The sequence below is a fragment of the Salvia miltiorrhiza genome, chromosome 1, assembly GCF_028751815.1.
Source record: "Salvia miltiorrhiza cultivar Shanhuang (shh) chromosome 1, IMPLAD_Smil_shh, whole genome shotgun sequence".
NCBI classification, from domain to species: domain Eukaryota; kingdom Viridiplantae; phylum Streptophyta; class Magnoliopsida; order Lamiales; family Lamiaceae; genus Salvia; species Salvia miltiorrhiza.
The window spans coordinates 75,467,376-75,485,299 of record NC_080387.1 but is presented as its reverse complement, the minus strand read 5'-3'; the positions used below and the strand labels follow the sequence as shown (position 1 = coordinate 75,485,299).

Sequence of the window (17,924 nt, the reverse complement as noted above, 5' to 3'; positions counted from 1 at the left end):
AAAGTGATAAAGTTTGGCCAAAACAATGAGTGTGGAAAATTTCAACCCTTGCAGCACGCGTCCACTAAACATCTAATCTCATTTTCCTTCTTTACTTAGATGGATTGGAGCTTTCGAATATCTCAAGACTCTTGATAATTTCTATTATTAGAGTTAATTTTGCGTGATTTATATTTCACTGAGAGAGTGAGGTTAAAGAAATCGTAATATAGAGAATAAAAATATTTAAAATCATGCAAAGTAAACAAATGCTCAATATATTATTTTCCAAATGTTTTGAAATTAATAAATATCTATATTTTGTAAATTCCAAAAATAGGCCTACATGATTAGAATTTGAAGAAAATGATAGAACTGATATGTGGCTTAACGTGGGCTACCAAAGTTGACTCAGGTCTATCAAAGTCCTATCTTAATCAACCATTTAGTCTTCTTTTCGATCGATATATATTAGTTGCAATTTTCAAATTAAGCAAAAACAAAAATGAATTTATATATTAATTACAATTTTCACCTGAGTCTGATTTATAGCTAAAAAAAATAAGACTGACAATTAAATTCTAATTTCGCCAAAAATCAAACTCAAGTAAGTACAACTAAAATATAAGTTCATGTATTTTTTTAGTTAATTATAAGTTCAAGTCACTAAAGTTCGTGTAACTTTTGGTCATAACCCAAATTAATTAGTAGATGCTTCACGTGTTCAATAAATCTATGCATCCACAACTACAAACTAATTAAAAAGGGGAAATTTTAATATTTAAATTATTTATTAAATAAAAAACAATTTAGTTATTTTACTGTATCGTTACATTGTAGATTTCTTTTTTTGTTATTTTTTTTATTATATCTTTTTTAGAAAATTAAGAAATTACAAGAAGAAACAAATAGCTACGGTCTACAGATGTAATTAAATTTCTTTTTATTTAAAAAATAAATTAAATAAATCAAAATTTACTCCACTAAGAAATAGTCTTTCTAGTGGCTTATTTAAAGCCACATGCAGATATCTCATACCTGCAAGTTTCACAATGCTTCCAAAGCTATTCTTCATCATTTCTACACTAATTTCCTCCTTCATTTTCACTACTCATTCTTATAATAGCCAATGCCTTCACCATCAGAAAACCTTGTTGCTTCAGTTCAAGAACGACTTGACATTCGATTCTTCTTTCTCGACAAAATTGGTGCGATGGAATGAAAGTGATGAGTGCTGCAAGTGGCCCGGTGTGGAATGTGATGCTGCTGGCTATGTCGTTAGTTTGCAGCTCGATGATGAGTCTATTTCTGGTGGAATCGCAGATTCATCGAGTCTCTTCAAACTTATGCATCTGCAGAAGCTAAATCTAGCCTACAATTCTTTCAACAACACTCCCATTCCAAGAGGTATTCACAATCTCACCTATTTGACACACTTGACTTTGTCCCATGCTGAATTTGGTGGGCAGGTTCCACTCCAACTTTCCTTCTTGAGGAGATTGGTTTGTCTCGATATCTCCTACAATATATATCAGGGATCTCTAAGTCTTGAGCTCCCAAATTTGGAGTTGTTTGTCCAAAATCTAACAGGGCTTCAAGAGCTCTATCTTGATGCTGTCTTTGTTACTTCCTCTTATGAGAGGAGAAAATGGAGCCACATTATAGCATCATATTTACCCAACCTCACCACCTTGAGCTTGCGTCATTGTGATTTGTCTGGCCCTTTAGATAAGTCCTTTTCGCAACTCCATTCCCTTTCCATCCTTCGACTAGATTTTAACCCTCTTGGGACAGAACTTCCAGACTTGTTCGCCAATTTTTCAAGTTTGACCACTTTGTCTCTTTTTAACTGCCGTTTGAAGGGTTCGATTCCACCCACCTTTGCTAACCTAACCAACCTGATTCATGTCAACTTGTCAACTAACTTGTTCACAGGCGCACTTTCTTCTACGTTGTTTGAAGGTTTTTCCAATCTTGTTTATTTAGATTTGAGGAGTAATTTATTCTCTGGAAACATTCCCCACTCTCTCTTTGCTCTCCCTTCATTGTTGGAACTTGTTCTTCGCCACAACCAATTTAATGGCACTTTGCAACTGGACAACTTTCGAAGCCTTGCGAATCTTACACGACTTGATCTATCTCACAATAGATTGTCAGTAGATGTTGGCAACGTCAATTCAACTTCATATGGAAGTCTCCAGCTAAAAGTGTTAAGACTAGCTTTTTGCAACTTGTCCCATTTTCCTAATTTCATCAAATATTCGGATATGGTAGATGTGGACCTCTCAAACAATCGGATTGGTGGGGAGATACCTAGTTGGATTTGGGGAACACAACTTTTTTGGTTGGACCTCTCTTTTAATCTTCTTACAGATATGCAAAAGCCTTACCATATCCCTGATTCTCTTGATCACCTATCCTTGGAGTCTAACCAGCTCAGGGGCGAGCTTTACCTTCCCATTCCACCTGCGTCTCAACTCTTTTACTTGTCTGTTGCTAATAACAGTTTAAGTGGATCAATTCCAACCTCCCTCTGCAGTGCCACACAAATCTATCTTCTTGACTTGTCTAGCAATAAATTAAGTGGCGGCATACCCCCTTGCCTACACAGGCAAAACATTAGAGTGATCAATTTGGGGCGAAACAACATCAGCGGTAGCATTCCAGATAATTTTCCAATGGATTGTAGCCTACAATATTTGGATCTTAACAATAATGCTTTAGTAGGGAAAATCCCAAAGTCCCTTGAAAGATGCCAGTGGTTGCAGTTCTTGAATGTTGGGAACAATAACATCAACGACACTTTCCCATGCATGCTATCGTCCAAGTTGCTATTGCGTGGTCTTGTTTTGAGTTCCAACAAATTCCATGGAGAAGTCACATGTCACATGAGCTGGCCACTGCTTCAAATTGTAGATATATCTTCAAATAATTTCAGTGGATTTCTGGAATCAATAAACTTCTCTAGTTGGAGTTCAATGGTGTCTGGACAATTCTTGGACGACAGTTATTACTACTCATTGTGGAGCTCTGATGTAACATTAACCATTAAAGGCGTATCGCGTCAGATGGGTAAGATTTGGGCAGACTCGGGCACCATTGATTTGTCATGCAATAATTTCAGAGGAGGGATACCAAATGCAATTGGTGATCTTACCTCAATTCGTCAGCTCAACTTCTCCCACAATGCCCTCAATGGAAGCATCCCAAACTCATTTGGTCAATTGATGAACCTCGAATCTCTCGATCTCTCTGGAAACCGACTGACGGAGTTGATCCCGGTGGAGCTTGCAGGGCTCTCATTCCTTTCAGTCTTGAATCTGTCCTACAATAAGCTAGTTGGAGAGATCCCAAATGGGCGTCAGTTTCAAACATTTTCAGCTGATTCATTCAAAGGAAATCCGGGGTTGTGTGGTTTCAATCTCGACATAAGCTGCAGTCGTATTGATGGCAGTGATCATTTGTCGCCACAAGAAGATGAGAATGGGGAAGAGAAGAGTACTGAGATCGAGTGGGAGTATGTATCTGCTGTACTTGGATATGTAGTGGGCTTAGGAATCATTGCGTGGCTACTTTTGTTGAGCCGAAGCTTCAGAGAGAAATACTTTGGAAAAGTGGAAGAGGTGTTTGAAGATATATGCGATGCCAGAATCAGAAGAAAGAGAAGAAGAAGACATGCAAGAAGAGTAGTGAGGAATCAACTGAGAAGACAATAGTGTTGGCATTGATATTTGGTTTCTTTGTGCTTGTGTGTGTTTTTGTCTAATAATCAGTTCACAAGATATGTAAGACTATGTAATTTATTGATGTTTTAAAAATGACTATGTATTGGCATTTTAGCACTTACCAACACAAGCTGTAGACGGAGAGGCCGTCGGCAAACTGACTGCCGGAAAAGTCGTTTTCAATGCAGAGGTTTCACCACTACGCAATGCTATCTTCTTCTTTGTTTGTTTTCTTCGCAGGTTTTCAGCTAGGACTTTTCTCGAACATCTGATGGGCGTCGTTATATATTGCAGTGAACTCTACAACTTGCTTTGGGCGCCTGCCCAGAAATCAACGTGCAGTACGTAGATTTTCTAACAATTTTAAAACGAAATTCATGGCCTCTTTAGGATCCGAACACTTCTTCTCACCACATCCACAAGTATATCAATGGCAATGTCTTCAATTCCCCACTTTCGTATTTGGACCTCTCTTATAATCTTCTAACAGATCTGCAAAAGCCATACCATGTCCCTGATTTTTTATTTCCACATACATTTTTTTGTATCATTGTTGACCCAGCAGAATCATCTCTATCAATCATTTTATCGAATATAATTAATGCAGAATTCAATTATATTCGACTAAACTGAATACTCTCATATCGTGGGGATTGTTTGAGTTTTTTCCCTTCTAAAGTATTTTTGTTGAGATCCAAATATTGTAGTCTACAATCCATTGGAAAATTATCTGGAATGCTACCGCTGATATTGTTTTGGCTTAGATCTAAGTCTGAAATGAAATATCTATTATTTTAAAAATATTTTTTATAAAAATAAAATTTATTATAATACTATGAATTATATTGAAGTTTTATTTCAAAAAATTAAATTTTTTAAAAAGTATATACCATAACTTTGAATTTATCAACCTATTACTATTAGCTAATAAAAGTGAAATTAAATGATAAAAAATAATTATATACCCTAAATTGATGGAATTAAACTAAAGCATTTAAAGTTGAAATTGAAGAAAATATACATAAGAAATTAAATAAAATTAAAAGTGGGACATAAAGTGTGGTACACTGAATCTCATTCGCTCTATATTTATGATTACTAGCTACAAAAAAATCTAACGCGGATTAAGTGAAATATACGTGGACAAACTGTGCAAAAAAATCTTTACGTGTTACATCAAATCATTATAAGTGAAATAAGAGCTCCCACTAAACTGCAATAGTCTCACCACAAGGAATAAGTTTGATTGTCAATTGCCTTGTAAGAGCAATTAACAATTAAACATATTCTCCTAGGCTTACTTTGAAGAAAAAGAAAAGGAAAAATAAAAATAAAAATAAAAATAAAAATAAAAATAAAAAATAGAAGAAACATAATTTACTACTCCATCAGTCTCACTCCAATAGGCTCACTTCTTTTGGGCACGGAGATTAAGAAAACTTACTTTTTAGTAGGAAAATGGTAGTAAAGTGGTGTGGTCCACACCAATTAAGTACAACTTTTTTACCCAAAAAGGAAAATGAGCCTATTAGAGTGGGATGGAGGGAATAAATTTTTATTTTCTTCGGGTTGGGCTTCTCCTCTACCTCTTCATTGGGCTCAGTCTGCCCCGATCCAATAGTTGTATCCAATAGTGGGCCTTGCCTGGGACCATGCTAGTGGATTGAAATGGGCAAGTCCGTGGGTTCAACTAGCTTAAGTTTGGTGGGCTTCAAGTTGATTTTGTATAGGTTTTTCTTTTAGATTCTACTTTTTTCTCATAATATTATTTAAATTAAAATTTAAATATTTAAAAGAAAAACACTTTAATAGTTTAAATCGTTTGCGTAAAGTGTGAATCAACTCAAGGATGAGTTGAGCTTCAATTCTTTTCGTTCAACAAAATTGGTGCAATGGAATGAAAGGGATGATGAGTGCCGCAAGTGGCATGGTGTGGAATATCATACCAATTTTTGGATGATATTAATGTGAACATAAGTTGAATCTTAATTATATACCAATTTTAGCGTCATCACCAGCTTAAATCAATGTGAACATAAGTTGAATCTTAATTTTATACTCTACTACTCTTACACGTATAGCTTGAGCTTGAATCGAGTTATAAACTACATTGAAACAAATTTCACCGTTTCATCACACGTGAAAGTAGCACTGTAAAACTGTAAATTCAAATACTCACTGACTCGAAACTAACTGTAAATTCAAATACTTTTTTTACCCCGCGGTAAAATAAAACTCACCCACTACTAGTCCACAAAAACTAATTATTTTTGCTGATCATAATATTTATTCTGTAACAAACACAATGTAGACTTCCTCCTGCAAAATGGTCTCCTCCAAATTCATGTTCCCCTCACCCTGCACCCCAAAAAATACACCAATATTAATTAATATTCACGTCACAAAAATTTCATTTTTGTCATTTTGGTCCGTCCACAATATCATTTTCACTTCCATTAATAACAGTAGGGTCCACAGACTCCACTCACAGCAATAATGGGACCCAAACTTCATTTACAACAATACCCACTATATATTATCATCAACTACTGTTCACCAATTTCTTAAAACTCGTGTCGTCCATAAAGTGAAAACGATATCGTGGACGAAGGGAGTATATATCGTGCATGTGGATAAGTTGTAGCTCGAAATAATTTTTTCTTATTAATGCATGTTTTCATATTTTAAATTCATGACACAAACACTTACTTAGAGCAGTCAGTGGAAGGGCTAATCTTGTAAGGGATGTTAACACCGCATTGCTGAGGAAGTCCGGCGGCCTTGCCCAAGTTGACGCCGTTGTAGGAGCCGCCGAGGGATTTCAGGCAGCGGCACACCGCCTGGAGGTCGGGGGTGGACTTGGCGACGTTGAACAGTCCCTTAACTCCGCCGCAGCACCCGGCAAGTGGGCCTCTGTTGGTGACATATGGGAGGCACGGTGACAAGTATGAGATCACCGTGCCGCAGCCTATCGCCGCCTCGGCAGGCGGTGCGGCCGCCGCCACCAGCACGGCGGCGATCAGGGCCACGCACATTGCCTTGGTCGTTGCAGCCATGACTGAGGTGATATTTTATTTTATTTTATTTTTAGTGAAAGAAAATGTTGATGAGTGAGATGATTTTGGGTGTGGAGATGGGGTTTATATAGGAAAATATTGTGGTGCGATTTAATTTAATTTGGGATAAAAATTAGAATTATTTGGGGTGTATTTGTATAATTAAGTCCAATAGAATAAATAGTATATCATGATTGTGTGTGGGGTAAATGTCATGGATCTTGGCATTTCATGTTAGGCAAACAATGGTAGGTTTGTTAGCCAATTTTGACTAACAATGCAATCGCGCTTGACTAATGGCTGCTTCTATTCTTGGCTAACATAAAGTGTTCAGTTTGTAGCCTTATAATATCTTGTTCGGTTGGATAGATACGGTCCGATATTTGATCTCGAGACTGTGTCATGTAGGATTAGTTATGGGTTATGAGTCTTAGCTTACTCATCTGACAAAAATAATTTCTGATAATTTCTCGGGCCAATTCAATTTTGGGTAATCTCGGGACAATTTAATCTCGAGTAACTGAACCTCCCTTAATAGATTAGTTGTTAGATTGACTCGAGTTGTTAGCACTTGATGAAGTCCTTGTGGGCTCCACCTTTGGCAACTTGAGGGAGTATTATATTTTGTCAGCCCACATGTGAAATCATATTTTCTCTTTTTATATTTTGTCAGCCCACATGTGAAATCATATTTTCTCTTTCCAAAATATTATTGTCTTAATTTGGAGAAAGACTTTGCAATGCCCATGCCGAGAAGATGCCTCGTCATTTTCCTCTAAAAGACAAATGAAGAAAGATTCCTTGTGATTTTTGGTTTCTATGTTTGTGAGTGTAAGACTATGTAATTTATTGATGTTTTTTGCTTTCTTGCATAACATTTTGGTCTTAAAATGACTTGTAGTGATACTATATATCATTAACATTTTATACATGCGCAGCCACATGTAAAGCTAGAGATGAAATGGGAGTATTATACATCTTTAATTAAGAATTCTTCTGGAATTTCACGAATTTTTCCCTTATTCTAAAAACTAAACTATTTTAGATATACTATTGGGCTAGACAAATATTTATATATAAAAATACTTCATTCGTTCACCAAAAAAAAAAACTATTTTTGTCACTTTGGGACGTCCACTAAAATTAGTCATTTTCTATTTTTGAAAAATTTTCATTACATGGTAGACTTCTATTTATGTTCAACTATTTTTATTAAAACTCGTGTCGTCCGCTTCTAAAACTATTTTTTTGTGGACGGAGAGAGTATATTTTTTAGCTAGCTATGCTAGAATAAAGTGGCCTAATTTTAATTTTTTTATCGAATTGATATGTGGCTTTGACGTGGGTCGTGGGCTACCAAAGTTGAATGAGGCCCTTCAAAGTCCTAACTAAGAATTATTTGAAAAAAAAAATTTACGAAATTATTAATCCAAAATTTGACATCATATTCTGATATTTTTATTAGTGAGCATGTAACGTTAGTATTAGTGAGCATGTAACGTATTAGTTTTAAAATATATCCCGAGCTAGCCTTAGTTTGATAATATATCCATAGCTTAGGACATTATTTAAGTTGATATTATCATTTAATAAATATATATAAAAATAAAGGTTAGAAAATTAGAGAAATTAAAGAAAATAAAGTTATGGTTTTTCTTTAAAATATAGATGCTAAAAGTATACGCATTCGAATATTAAAGAGAGAAGCTTCGTCGAAGAAAAGAGGTGAAGATAAATCTAAAATGTAGGACCAGATTGTGGAATATTAATTGAAAAGTTGCCATTTTTAACGTAAAATAAGACCTTTTTAGCAACAAACTTGTTAGTCTTGCCGTTGATCTTGACTATGACAATGAATACAATTTGGTGCACCCACCCCATAACAATTCTTTCAATAATTTTTTCATTTTTTCTTTAATTTCAAAATGTTTTAATTTAGTTTAATTTTAACAGTATCAATAGTGAGACGCGAATGATGGGACATAGAGTTGAGACTAGGATACCATCCGGCATGGACATATCCTGGCTTGTCCAATATAATATACTCCATTCATCCCAGTTTTTAGTATCCATTTTAGAGCGACACAGATTTTAATAAAGTTGTTGGGTGTGTTGTAAGTGGAATAAGAATATCACATTTTATGTGAGTGTTAAAATAATTAAAATAGAGTAAGGGTCTCACCTACTTTATTAAAATATAGGACGATCAAAAAAGAAAAATTGGATAAGCGGAGGGAGTATTAAACTTTTAAGTCTGTAGACTTCCTCCATCCATAGTCTTCCAAGTCAACCATTTAGTCTTTCCTTCTCGATCGATTTAAAAAAAAAGTCTTCCTCTCACCACATTCAATATTGGCAATTTATTCAAATTCCCACTTCTTCTTCTTTTGTCTTTCTCTATATTTACGACTACTAGTAGCTCGAGAAAACGATTGGCCTACTTGTGGAATATATATATATATGGACCTAGACTTTTATCAACCATTAATTCAACACACTACACTAAATATATGGACCTAGATGCATTGTCCACATTGTAGGTGTTTTTTTTATTTTCCATAATTTTTATTTAAAAAATTAAAGTAAAATAAAAATAGTTGCAATAATTTCTAGTGGCTTATTTAAAGCCACATGCACATATCTCGTACCTGCAACTTTCACAATGCTTCCAAAGCTATTCTTCATCATTATTTCCACACTAATTTCCTCCTTCATTTTCACTACTCATTCATATAATACCCAATGCCTTCACCATCAAAAAACCTTGTTGCTTCAACTCAAGGATGAGCTGATCTTCGATCCTTCTATTTCAACAAAACTTGTGCAATGGAATGAAAGTGATGAGTGCTGCAAGTGGCTCGGTGTGGAATGTGATGCTGCTGGCTACGTCGTCAGTTTGCAGCTCGATTATGAGTTCATTTCTGGTGGAATCGCGGATTCATCGAGTCTCTTCAGACTTGTGCATCTGCAGAAGCTGAATCTAGCCTACAATTCTTTCAACTCCAGTCCCATTCCGAAAGGTATTCACAATCTCACCTATTTGACACACTTGAATTTATCCTATGCTGATTTTGGAGGGCAGGTTCCCGCCGAAATTTCCTCCTTGAGGAGGTTGGTTAGTCTCGATATCTCCTATGATTTTACAATATCTGTGAAACTGGAGATGCTTGTCCAAAATCTAACAGGGCTTCAAGAGCTCTATCTTGATCATGCCAAAGTTACTTCTCCTCATGAGAAGAGTGAATGGAGCCACATTATATCATCATATTTGCCCAACCTCACCACGTTGAGCTTGCGTTACTGTGGTTTGTCGGGCCCTTTAGCTAAGCCCTTTTGGCAACTCCATTCCCTTTCCATCCTTCAACTAGATTATAACAATCTTGGAACAGAGCTTCCAGACTTGTTCGCCAATTCTCCAAGTTTGACCACTTTGTCTCTTTATAGCTGCGGTTTGAAGGGTTCGATTCCATCCACCTTTGCTAACCTAACCAACCTGATTCATGTCAATCTAGCATATAACTTCTTCACAGGCTCACTTTCTTCTACGCTGTTTGAAGGTCTTTCCAATCTTGTTTATTTAGATTTGTCAAGTAATTCACTCTCTGGTAATATTCCCCACTCTCTGTTTGCTCTCCCTTCATTGTTGGAACTTCATCTTAGCTACAATCAGTTTAACGGCACTTTGCAACTGGAAAACTTTCCAAGTCTTGCCAATCTAACCCGACTTGATCTATCCCGCAATAGATTGTCAGTAGATGTTGGCAACCTCAATTCAACTTCATATGGAAATCTCCAACTAAAAGAGTTGAGACTAAGCTCGTGCAACTTGTCCCGTTTTCCTAATTTCATCAAACATTTGGATATGGAACTAGTGGACCTCTCATACAATCGGATTGGTGGGGAGATACCTAGTTGGATTTGGGGAACACAGCTTCAGTCTTTGAACCTCTGTTTTAATCTTCTAACAGATCTGCAAAAGCCTTACCATATCCCTGCTTCTCTTCAAGTCCTATACTTGGACTCTAACCAGCTCAAGGGTGAGTTGCACCTCACCATTCCACCTGCGTCTCAACTTCGCTCCGTATCTCTTGCTAATAACAGTTTAAGTGGATCGATTCCAACCTCCTTCTGCAGTGCCACCAACCTCGGTGTTCTTGATTTGTCGCGCAATGGATTAAGTGGCAGCATACCCCCTTGCTTACTTGAAAACATTTCAGAGTTAGATCTAAGCCGAAACAACATCAGCGGTAGCATTCCAGATAATTTTCCTGTGTATTGTTTCCTATCATATTTGAATCTTAACAACAATTCTTTACAAGGAAAAATCCCAAAGTTCTTCAAAAGTTGCCAGAGATTGATGTTCTTGAACGTTGGGAACAACAACATCAATGACAGCTTCCCATGCATGCTGTCATCGACGTTGCGCTTTCTTGTTATGCACTCCAACAAATTCTATGGGGAAGTAAGATGTCGCAACAGCTGGGAAGATCTCCAAATTCTAGATATATCTTCCAATCAGTTCAGTGGGAATCTGGAATCGATAAACTTTTCTAGTTGGAAGACAATGATGATACAGAATGATGAACAATTCAGGCACGGCGATTCAGACTATTACTCAGCATTGTGGAGGTCGACAAGAGTCGAATTAATCTTGAAGGGGATAAATTTAGAGTTTCACATGCCAAAGTTTTATAACATTGATTTCTCTAACAATAATTTTGGAGGAGAGATACCAAATGCAATTGGTGATCTTACCTCACTTCATCAGCTCAACCTCTCCCACAATGCCCTCAATGGAAGCATCCCAAACTCATTTGGTAAGTTGAGGAATCTCGAATCACTCGACCTCTCTGGAAACCGACTCACCGGGGCAATACCGGTGGAGCTTGCAGGCCTCACATTCCTTTCAGTCTTGAATCTCTCCTACAATAAGCTGGTTGGAGATATCCCAAATGGGCGTCAGTTACAAACATTTTCAGCTGATTCCTTCATAGGAAATCCGGGGTTGTGCGGTTTCAATCTCAACATAAGCTGCAGTGATAGTAATGGCAGTGATCATTTGTGGCCACAAGAAGATGAAAATGGGGAAGAGAAGAGTGAGATCGAGTGGGAATACGTATCTGTTGCACTTGGATATGTTGTGGGATTAGGAATCATTGCGTGGCTACTTCTATTCTGGCGAAGCTTCAGAGAAAGATATTTCGAGAAAATAGAAGAGGTTGTTGACAAGATTTTCTATGAGAGAGCCAGGAGAAGAAGACATGAAAGAAGAATAGTAGAGAGAAGAAATGAGATTAGGAATAGGAGACAGCACTGAGGTTGATGATATGCAATTTAAACAAGGGTGTTTAGTGTCTGATGTGAGTCTGAGGTTTTGTTTTGCTGTTTTTTTTTTTTTTTTTTTTTGGCATGTAAAAGAGTTTCCAATAACTAGAATAACCAATATGCAGCAACCATTCAAATAAATGCAAATAATGCTATGCTACTAAGACAAAAAACTTATGGTTTTGTGACTTTTGTCCAATTCTACAAATTTTATGAATGACGGATGAATTAATTGAAAGATCAGCTTGGAGCTGAAATCATAGCTTGGTTACCTTCGAAACAATCTTAAAAAATTTAATGTAATTTGGGGGCTATACAATATAAGGTAAAATAATAAATTTCTAATTAATTATTATTAATATTTTGAAAAGGGACGGTAAGGAGTAATATGGGGGCTATGGATAAAAGATGAGACCCTTATTTTACTCACAACACACTCAATCACTTTATTAAAATCTGTGTCTCATTCTTAAATGAATACTAAAAATTGGGACAGCAAGAGTAATAAACACAAAGAATAGTCAAAGGAACAAGATCAAGCTTCGGCAAGCCTAAATGATATCTGTCCTGAAGGGAAATAGACAACCCTTGTAAAACACAACGTAGCCATAAAAGACAAGGGGTTAACGCGAAGATCTCCAAGATACATATTTTAGCTGGAGTTTCAATGCTCTATATATATACAAATACTCAATTATATCCTAGAAATAATAATACAAATACTCAATTATATATCTTATCAATTATAAAAAGTAAATATTCCAAAATTTAGATTTAAATTTTAGAATTTAATTATTTTTAGATCAAGCTGACATCAAAAAAAAAAGAAAAAAAAAGAAAGATACTATCCAAAAAAAATTGGGTCGGATCATTCCCTAAGCGTTTTTAAAATAAAATTTACTTTTCTCGTAATGGAAAAAAAAATTAGAAGAAACATAATTTACTAAATTTTTATTTTCTCCTAGGCTTATTTTATCTTGTGAATTTGGGCTGTCTCTTTCACTATTTGTCGAAAATACGGCCCAATTAGCCGCAAAATATAAGCCCTTCAAACATCTAATAGGCCTAATTATCCCGCAAAATATAAACCCTTCAAAATTTTAATAGGCTCAATTAGCCCGCAAAAATATAAACCCTTCAAAATTCTAATACATTCGCAACACGAAAAACGATTCAGGGTTTAAGAGAGCCTTGCGTCAAAACCTCCGCCGTGAATACCTTCTCCGGTGACTCCGCGCCGTCCGGAGCAGCTGAACCTCGTGGCTTCGTATCGCCGTCGTCTTAATTTGATAATTTTCCATTGTTGAAGCCTAAGCAAACAGCAACAAACAAAGGTCGCAATCACTGTGTATTGTGTTTGGATTAGTATTGTTTTCCTTGTGTTGTTCGGCATTCGGTAGTGCGTTAGCATTGTATTGTTATGTGCTTCGGTGTTTTTCCTTTAATTATACTGTGTCTGAAACAAATTGGATTGCGGCAGTATTTTACCAGGGAAGACGGTGAAAAAGATGGGGGTGAAGGCGGCAAAAGTGCAGAAAGTGAATCCCTCACCTGCCGTAGAGCAGGTGAAGTAAAGCTTAATACTGGCAGTCTCTTCAATTTTTCTTATGTGATTGGCAATTGATTGTTTGAAATTGATTTGGATTGGCAGTCTGAAGAGGAGAAAATGAAAGTACAGAAATATATGCGAGGGGAAGCTGCTGATTTGGGGGTAAATTTTCTTGGCTTTTACCGCTGTAATTTGGCTGCTCTGAGATTTTTGCTTGGGTGTTTTTGATAATTATCTTTGTTTGTTTATGCCAGGAACTACAAGATAAGAAATTGAAGGGTCAGTTGGCTGTGAGGGAAGAATTGTATGGGAAGTCTGCGCAAGCTGCTTTTCAGGCTGAGAAGGTGACTCCATAACTCTTTCTTGTGTTCTCTTCCGGTAATGTTGAGCCATTAGTCTTAATTAGTGAATTTAGACAGTAGATTAACCTTTTTTGGCATTTGCATAGTGGCTTATGCCAAGTGAAGGAGGTTATCTGGAAGTTGAGGGTATAGAGAAAACATGGAGGATTAAGCAGGACGCAATAGCTGCTGAAGTAGATATCTTGAGTTCGAGAAAACAATTTGATATTGTCTTGCCAGGTTCGGATCTCATTTTTTATTTGAATTTATGGTAAGTGCCATTACACTTGTGATTTCTTTTGGCTTTTTTCTCAAATTTTTGGAAGTACTACTATTTGCAGATTTTGGCCCCTATACTCTGGATTTCTCCTTGAGTGGTCGATATATGATAGCCGCTGGAAGAAAAGGTCATATGGCCCTTCTTGACATGAAAAATATGGACCTCATTAAAGAATTTCAGGTACTATGAAACTTCTAATTCATGTTTATGCAGATTTTTCTAGAATATATTCACTTTTAGATTGCAGTGAGGTGTTTCAGCCCTGAACTCTTCTATGTTTGAATAAAACAGTCAATATATTTTTTCATCATATGTTTGAATAAAACATATATATATATATATATATATATATATATGCACAGTTGTATATATATTATGTTTGTTCTCACTACTACTTATTTCCAAACGGCTATATTGGATTTTGTTGAAAGTGGGGTATTAAGCTGTAGAAGTCTTTTCAGGTTAGAGAGACTGTTCGTGATGTGGTATTTTTGCATAATCAGAAGCTTTTCGCTGCTGCTCAAAAGAAGTAGGCCCCTCTCGTCACTTTCTTTACATAAGAAATTATTTGAGCATTGGTGTAAATGTTAAGTATTGTCATTTCATAACATCTTGATGTCTACTTTATCATATGTCTGCTGATTATCTCTCATTGCCAATAAGGACAAGTGAGAAAATTTGTTCATCATATCAGGTGCTCATGCAGTAATGCTTACATTTTTTTTGTTCTGTTTCCACTTCTTTATTGATTGTTGTTACTAAGATCTATCAACTCCTATGTAACCACTCATGTTGTTGATGACATGCCAAGTTGTTGCTATGCTTGTAAGGTTTCTAAGGGTTTTTACTCCATCCAGCTAAGGTTTACTACTTTGTTCTCATTTTCATTTCACGCCATTGACATTCTAATTGCTCAATAAAATGAATAGTTTTTTTCTTGGGGTGGATGTATTACATTATTGCGCAATTAGAAATTTAGAATGTCATATTCTTGAATTCCAAATGATAGAAGAGTTTTTTGGCAACGTATCTGAATGGTGCACTTATGTGTGGCAGGTATGTGTACATGTATAGCGACAATGGTACTGAAATGCACTGCCTCAAGGTTAGCGATCTAATCTCTTGATAATTGGACTGTTGCTAATCTTTTAGCATTTTAAACTAGGCTGAATATATTTTAAAATAGCGGGCAACCATGTAGAACAAAAATGCGTGATCAAAAGTGAGAAAACTGGTTTTTACGTTTGGTGTATGGATAATGGTTTATGACTTTCAACACTAGAGGAATTTTATGTTGGCCACATGTTTAATACATCTTTTTGATTGTCTACAGCTGATATAGTTTCTTTGTTTTTCAGGAGCATGGTGCTGTAACGAAACTACAGTTTCTGAATAAGCATTTCCTGTTGACATCCATCAATAAATTCGGGCAGCTTCATTACCAAGATATTACAACAGGGGAGATGATAGGCAATTACAGAACTGGTCTGGGTCGCTCTGATACAATGGAGGTCAATTCTTACAATAACGTGATTGGTGTTGGTCATTCTGGTGGCACAGTAAGCATGTGGAAGCCTACCAGTGCTGCTCCACTTGTCAAGATGCTGTGTCATCAAGGTCCCGTCACAGCTATGGCATTCCACTCCAATGGGCATCTCATGGCAACGGCTGGAATGGAGAGGAAAATAAAACTGTGGGATTTGAGAAAGTTTGAGGTTCTCCAAACGCTACCGGGCAGCACCAAGACTATGCAGTTCAGTCAGAAAGGTTTGCTTGCTGCCGCCACCGGCTCCTTTGTGCAGGTATTTGGAGATTTATCCGGGTCGCAAGAGTATAGCCGATACATGGGTCATTCGATAGCTAAAGGATACCAAATAAGGAAAGTACAGTTTAGACCTTATGAAGACGTTCTTGCCCTCGGGCATTCAAAAGGTTGGTCTTCTATATTGATTCCTGGATCTGGAGAGCCCAACTTCGACACATGGGTGGCAAACCCCTTTGAAACACGTAAGCAGAGGAACGAGAAGGAAGTGCGGTCCCTTCTCGACAAACTGCCCCCAGAGACCATCATGCTGGACCCGACAAAGATTGGTTCGGTGAAGCCTGCTATGAAGAAAGAGATGCCCACTAAGCAAGATAGAGAAGCAGAGATGGAAGCTGCTATAGAAGGTGCCAAGAATACCTCATTCAAGAAGAAAACGAAAGGTAGGAGCAAACCGAGCAAAATGACTAAGAAGAAGCAAGAAGCTATAATGAGAGCCAAGAAACCTTTCTTGGAGAAACAAGATGAAAAGGTGAAAAAGAAGAGAAAGAGAATTGAGGAGGAGAATCAATTGCCCAAGTCTCTACAGCGATTCGCGAGGAAGGTACCGGCTTCTTGATAGCGCCGTGGCCACAAGGTGTTGTATTCTCTTTCCTTCTTCTTACTTGATCAATCCCTTCACTGAATGTTGTAGAAATTGAAATTTTGGCAACTTAGATAGATAATCCAGCTTATTTTTTATTTATGGGATACATGCAGCTTATCCATAGAAATACTGAGTTATGTAAGATGAATGATAGCTGTGCAATCTTTTTCCTCTGGTGCCAAAGCTTAATTTTTGCTCTATCTCACTTTTTTAGTGTACAATGCCATACAACTATTGATTTTTTTTTCTTTTCACATGTTTTCTGTTATTGCAGTTTATTATTTCTGGTTTATTGAATAATTATCAGTTGAGATTGATTATGTATTAGGTAGACTTCATAACTATCTTTTTAATTTTTAAATGAAAGAAGATGAAGAATGGTAGCAACCTCTCTTTCTTTACTTTTACTACTAGGCCTACTACCTTTTATTTTGGTATTAGGCCCATGTTGCAATAAGTAGCCCAATATGGTAAAGTTGGAAATTTGTGATGGCTAATAAACACAAAAACCATGAATATATATGATTCATCATCCAACATAAAAAAACATCAATCTTAGATGTTGAATCTTAGATCATGAATAATGAATTTGTTTATCATGTTGCGCACGATATGATTAATGTAATATTGAATATGAGTGTAAATAAAATATATCTATAGTGAGTGGAAAAATTAATTCCACAAAATTCCCATATCCTGCATTTTATTAATGTACCTATAGTGGGAAGGGAGCAATTCCACAGACTTCTAAAGTGTAGCATTGTCTAGTTTTTCCTCTTCAAATCCAATGAGTCAACAATGGCCACATCAAATGGATTTGCTTCTTATATTCTTCCTAAAACTCACAATTAAAATATTGCAAATGGGACATTTATTTGACCAATATACATGGGAGTATCAATGATTTCAAGAACATTTAAAGCCTCAAGTAATCAACTAATTTTCCTCAAGTCAGAATCTATTCTCTTATAATTAAATTGTAAAGCAAAAAAAATGGAGTTAGTTTACATATATCTATCTGCATTTCTTGATATAGTCAAAATCTTGCAATTTAAGTAATTGACATTTTCTTTTGAAAGGATTAACAATTACTAAATTATGACGGTGGTGTGAGTTTGTGATTTTGTTATTAAACCATCTTGCAACATGCATATTATTTATTATTATTATTATTATTATTCAGGTGATTTTATAAATAAATTGAAGTATGATAACATAACAGAAAATAGATTATTCTTGGCTTAATAATTATTTTTTGCTC

The 17,924-nt window shown here is 36.2% G+C and overlaps 5 protein-coding genes across 5 annotated transcripts; 4 read left to right on the top strand and 1 right to left on the bottom strand.

Moving 5' to 3' along the window:
- Positions 1–1,031: 1,031 nt before the first annotated feature.
- On the top strand, positions 1,032–2,490 carry LOC131013573 (receptor-like protein 6). The gene is made up of 2 exons (XM_057941700.1): positions 1,032–2,421; positions 2,486–2,490. Exons 1-2 carry the CDS (start codon positions 1,032–1,034, stop codon positions 2,488–2,490), a joined length of 1,395 nt encoding a protein of 464 aa, XP_057797683.1.
- A 167-nt stretch (positions 2,491–2,657) lies between these two features.
- On the top strand, positions 2,658–3,695 carry LOC131013566 (receptor-like protein 54). The gene has a single exon (XM_057941689.1). The coding sequence runs from the start codon at positions 2,658–2,660 to the stop codon at positions 3,693–3,695; it is 1,038 nt and encodes a 345-aa protein (XP_057797672.1).
- A 2,091-nt stretch (positions 3,696–5,786) lies between these two features.
- On the bottom strand, positions 5,787–6,953 carry LOC131006273 (non-specific lipid-transfer protein 2-like). The gene is made up of 2 exons (XM_057933465.1): positions 6,414–6,953; positions 5,787–6,062 (listed from the first exon to the last, which is right to left on the bottom strand). Exons 1-2 carry the CDS (start codon positions 6,758–6,760, stop codon positions 6,047–6,049), a joined length of 363 nt encoding a protein of 120 aa, XP_057789448.1. The 5' UTR covers positions 6,761–6,953; the 3' UTR covers positions 5,787–6,046.
- Positions 6,954–9,379: 2,426 nt separating this feature from the next.
- On the top strand, positions 9,380–12,268 carry LOC131006253 (receptor-like protein 7). The gene has a single exon (XM_057933434.1). The coding sequence runs from the start codon at positions 9,423–9,425 to the stop codon at positions 12,075–12,077; it is 2,655 nt and encodes an 884-aa protein (XP_057789417.1). The 5' UTR covers positions 9,380–9,422; the 3' UTR covers positions 12,078–12,268.
- A 965-nt stretch (positions 12,269–13,233) lies between these two features.
- On the top strand, positions 13,234–16,868 carry LOC131006265 (probable U3 small nucleolar RNA-associated protein 7). The gene is made up of 9 exons (XM_057933453.1): positions 13,234–13,419; positions 13,566–13,650; positions 13,737–13,796; positions 13,889–13,978; positions 14,083–14,215; positions 14,317–14,435; positions 14,717–14,784; positions 15,312–15,360; positions 15,614–16,868. The coding sequence occupies exons 2-9, from the start codon at positions 13,594–13,596 to the stop codon at positions 16,634–16,636; spliced, it is 1,599 nt and encodes a 532-aa protein (XP_057789436.1). The 5' UTR covers positions 13,234–13,419; positions 13,566–13,593; the 3' UTR covers positions 16,637–16,868.
- The last annotated feature ends 1,056 nt before the right edge of the window (positions 16,869–17,924 follow it).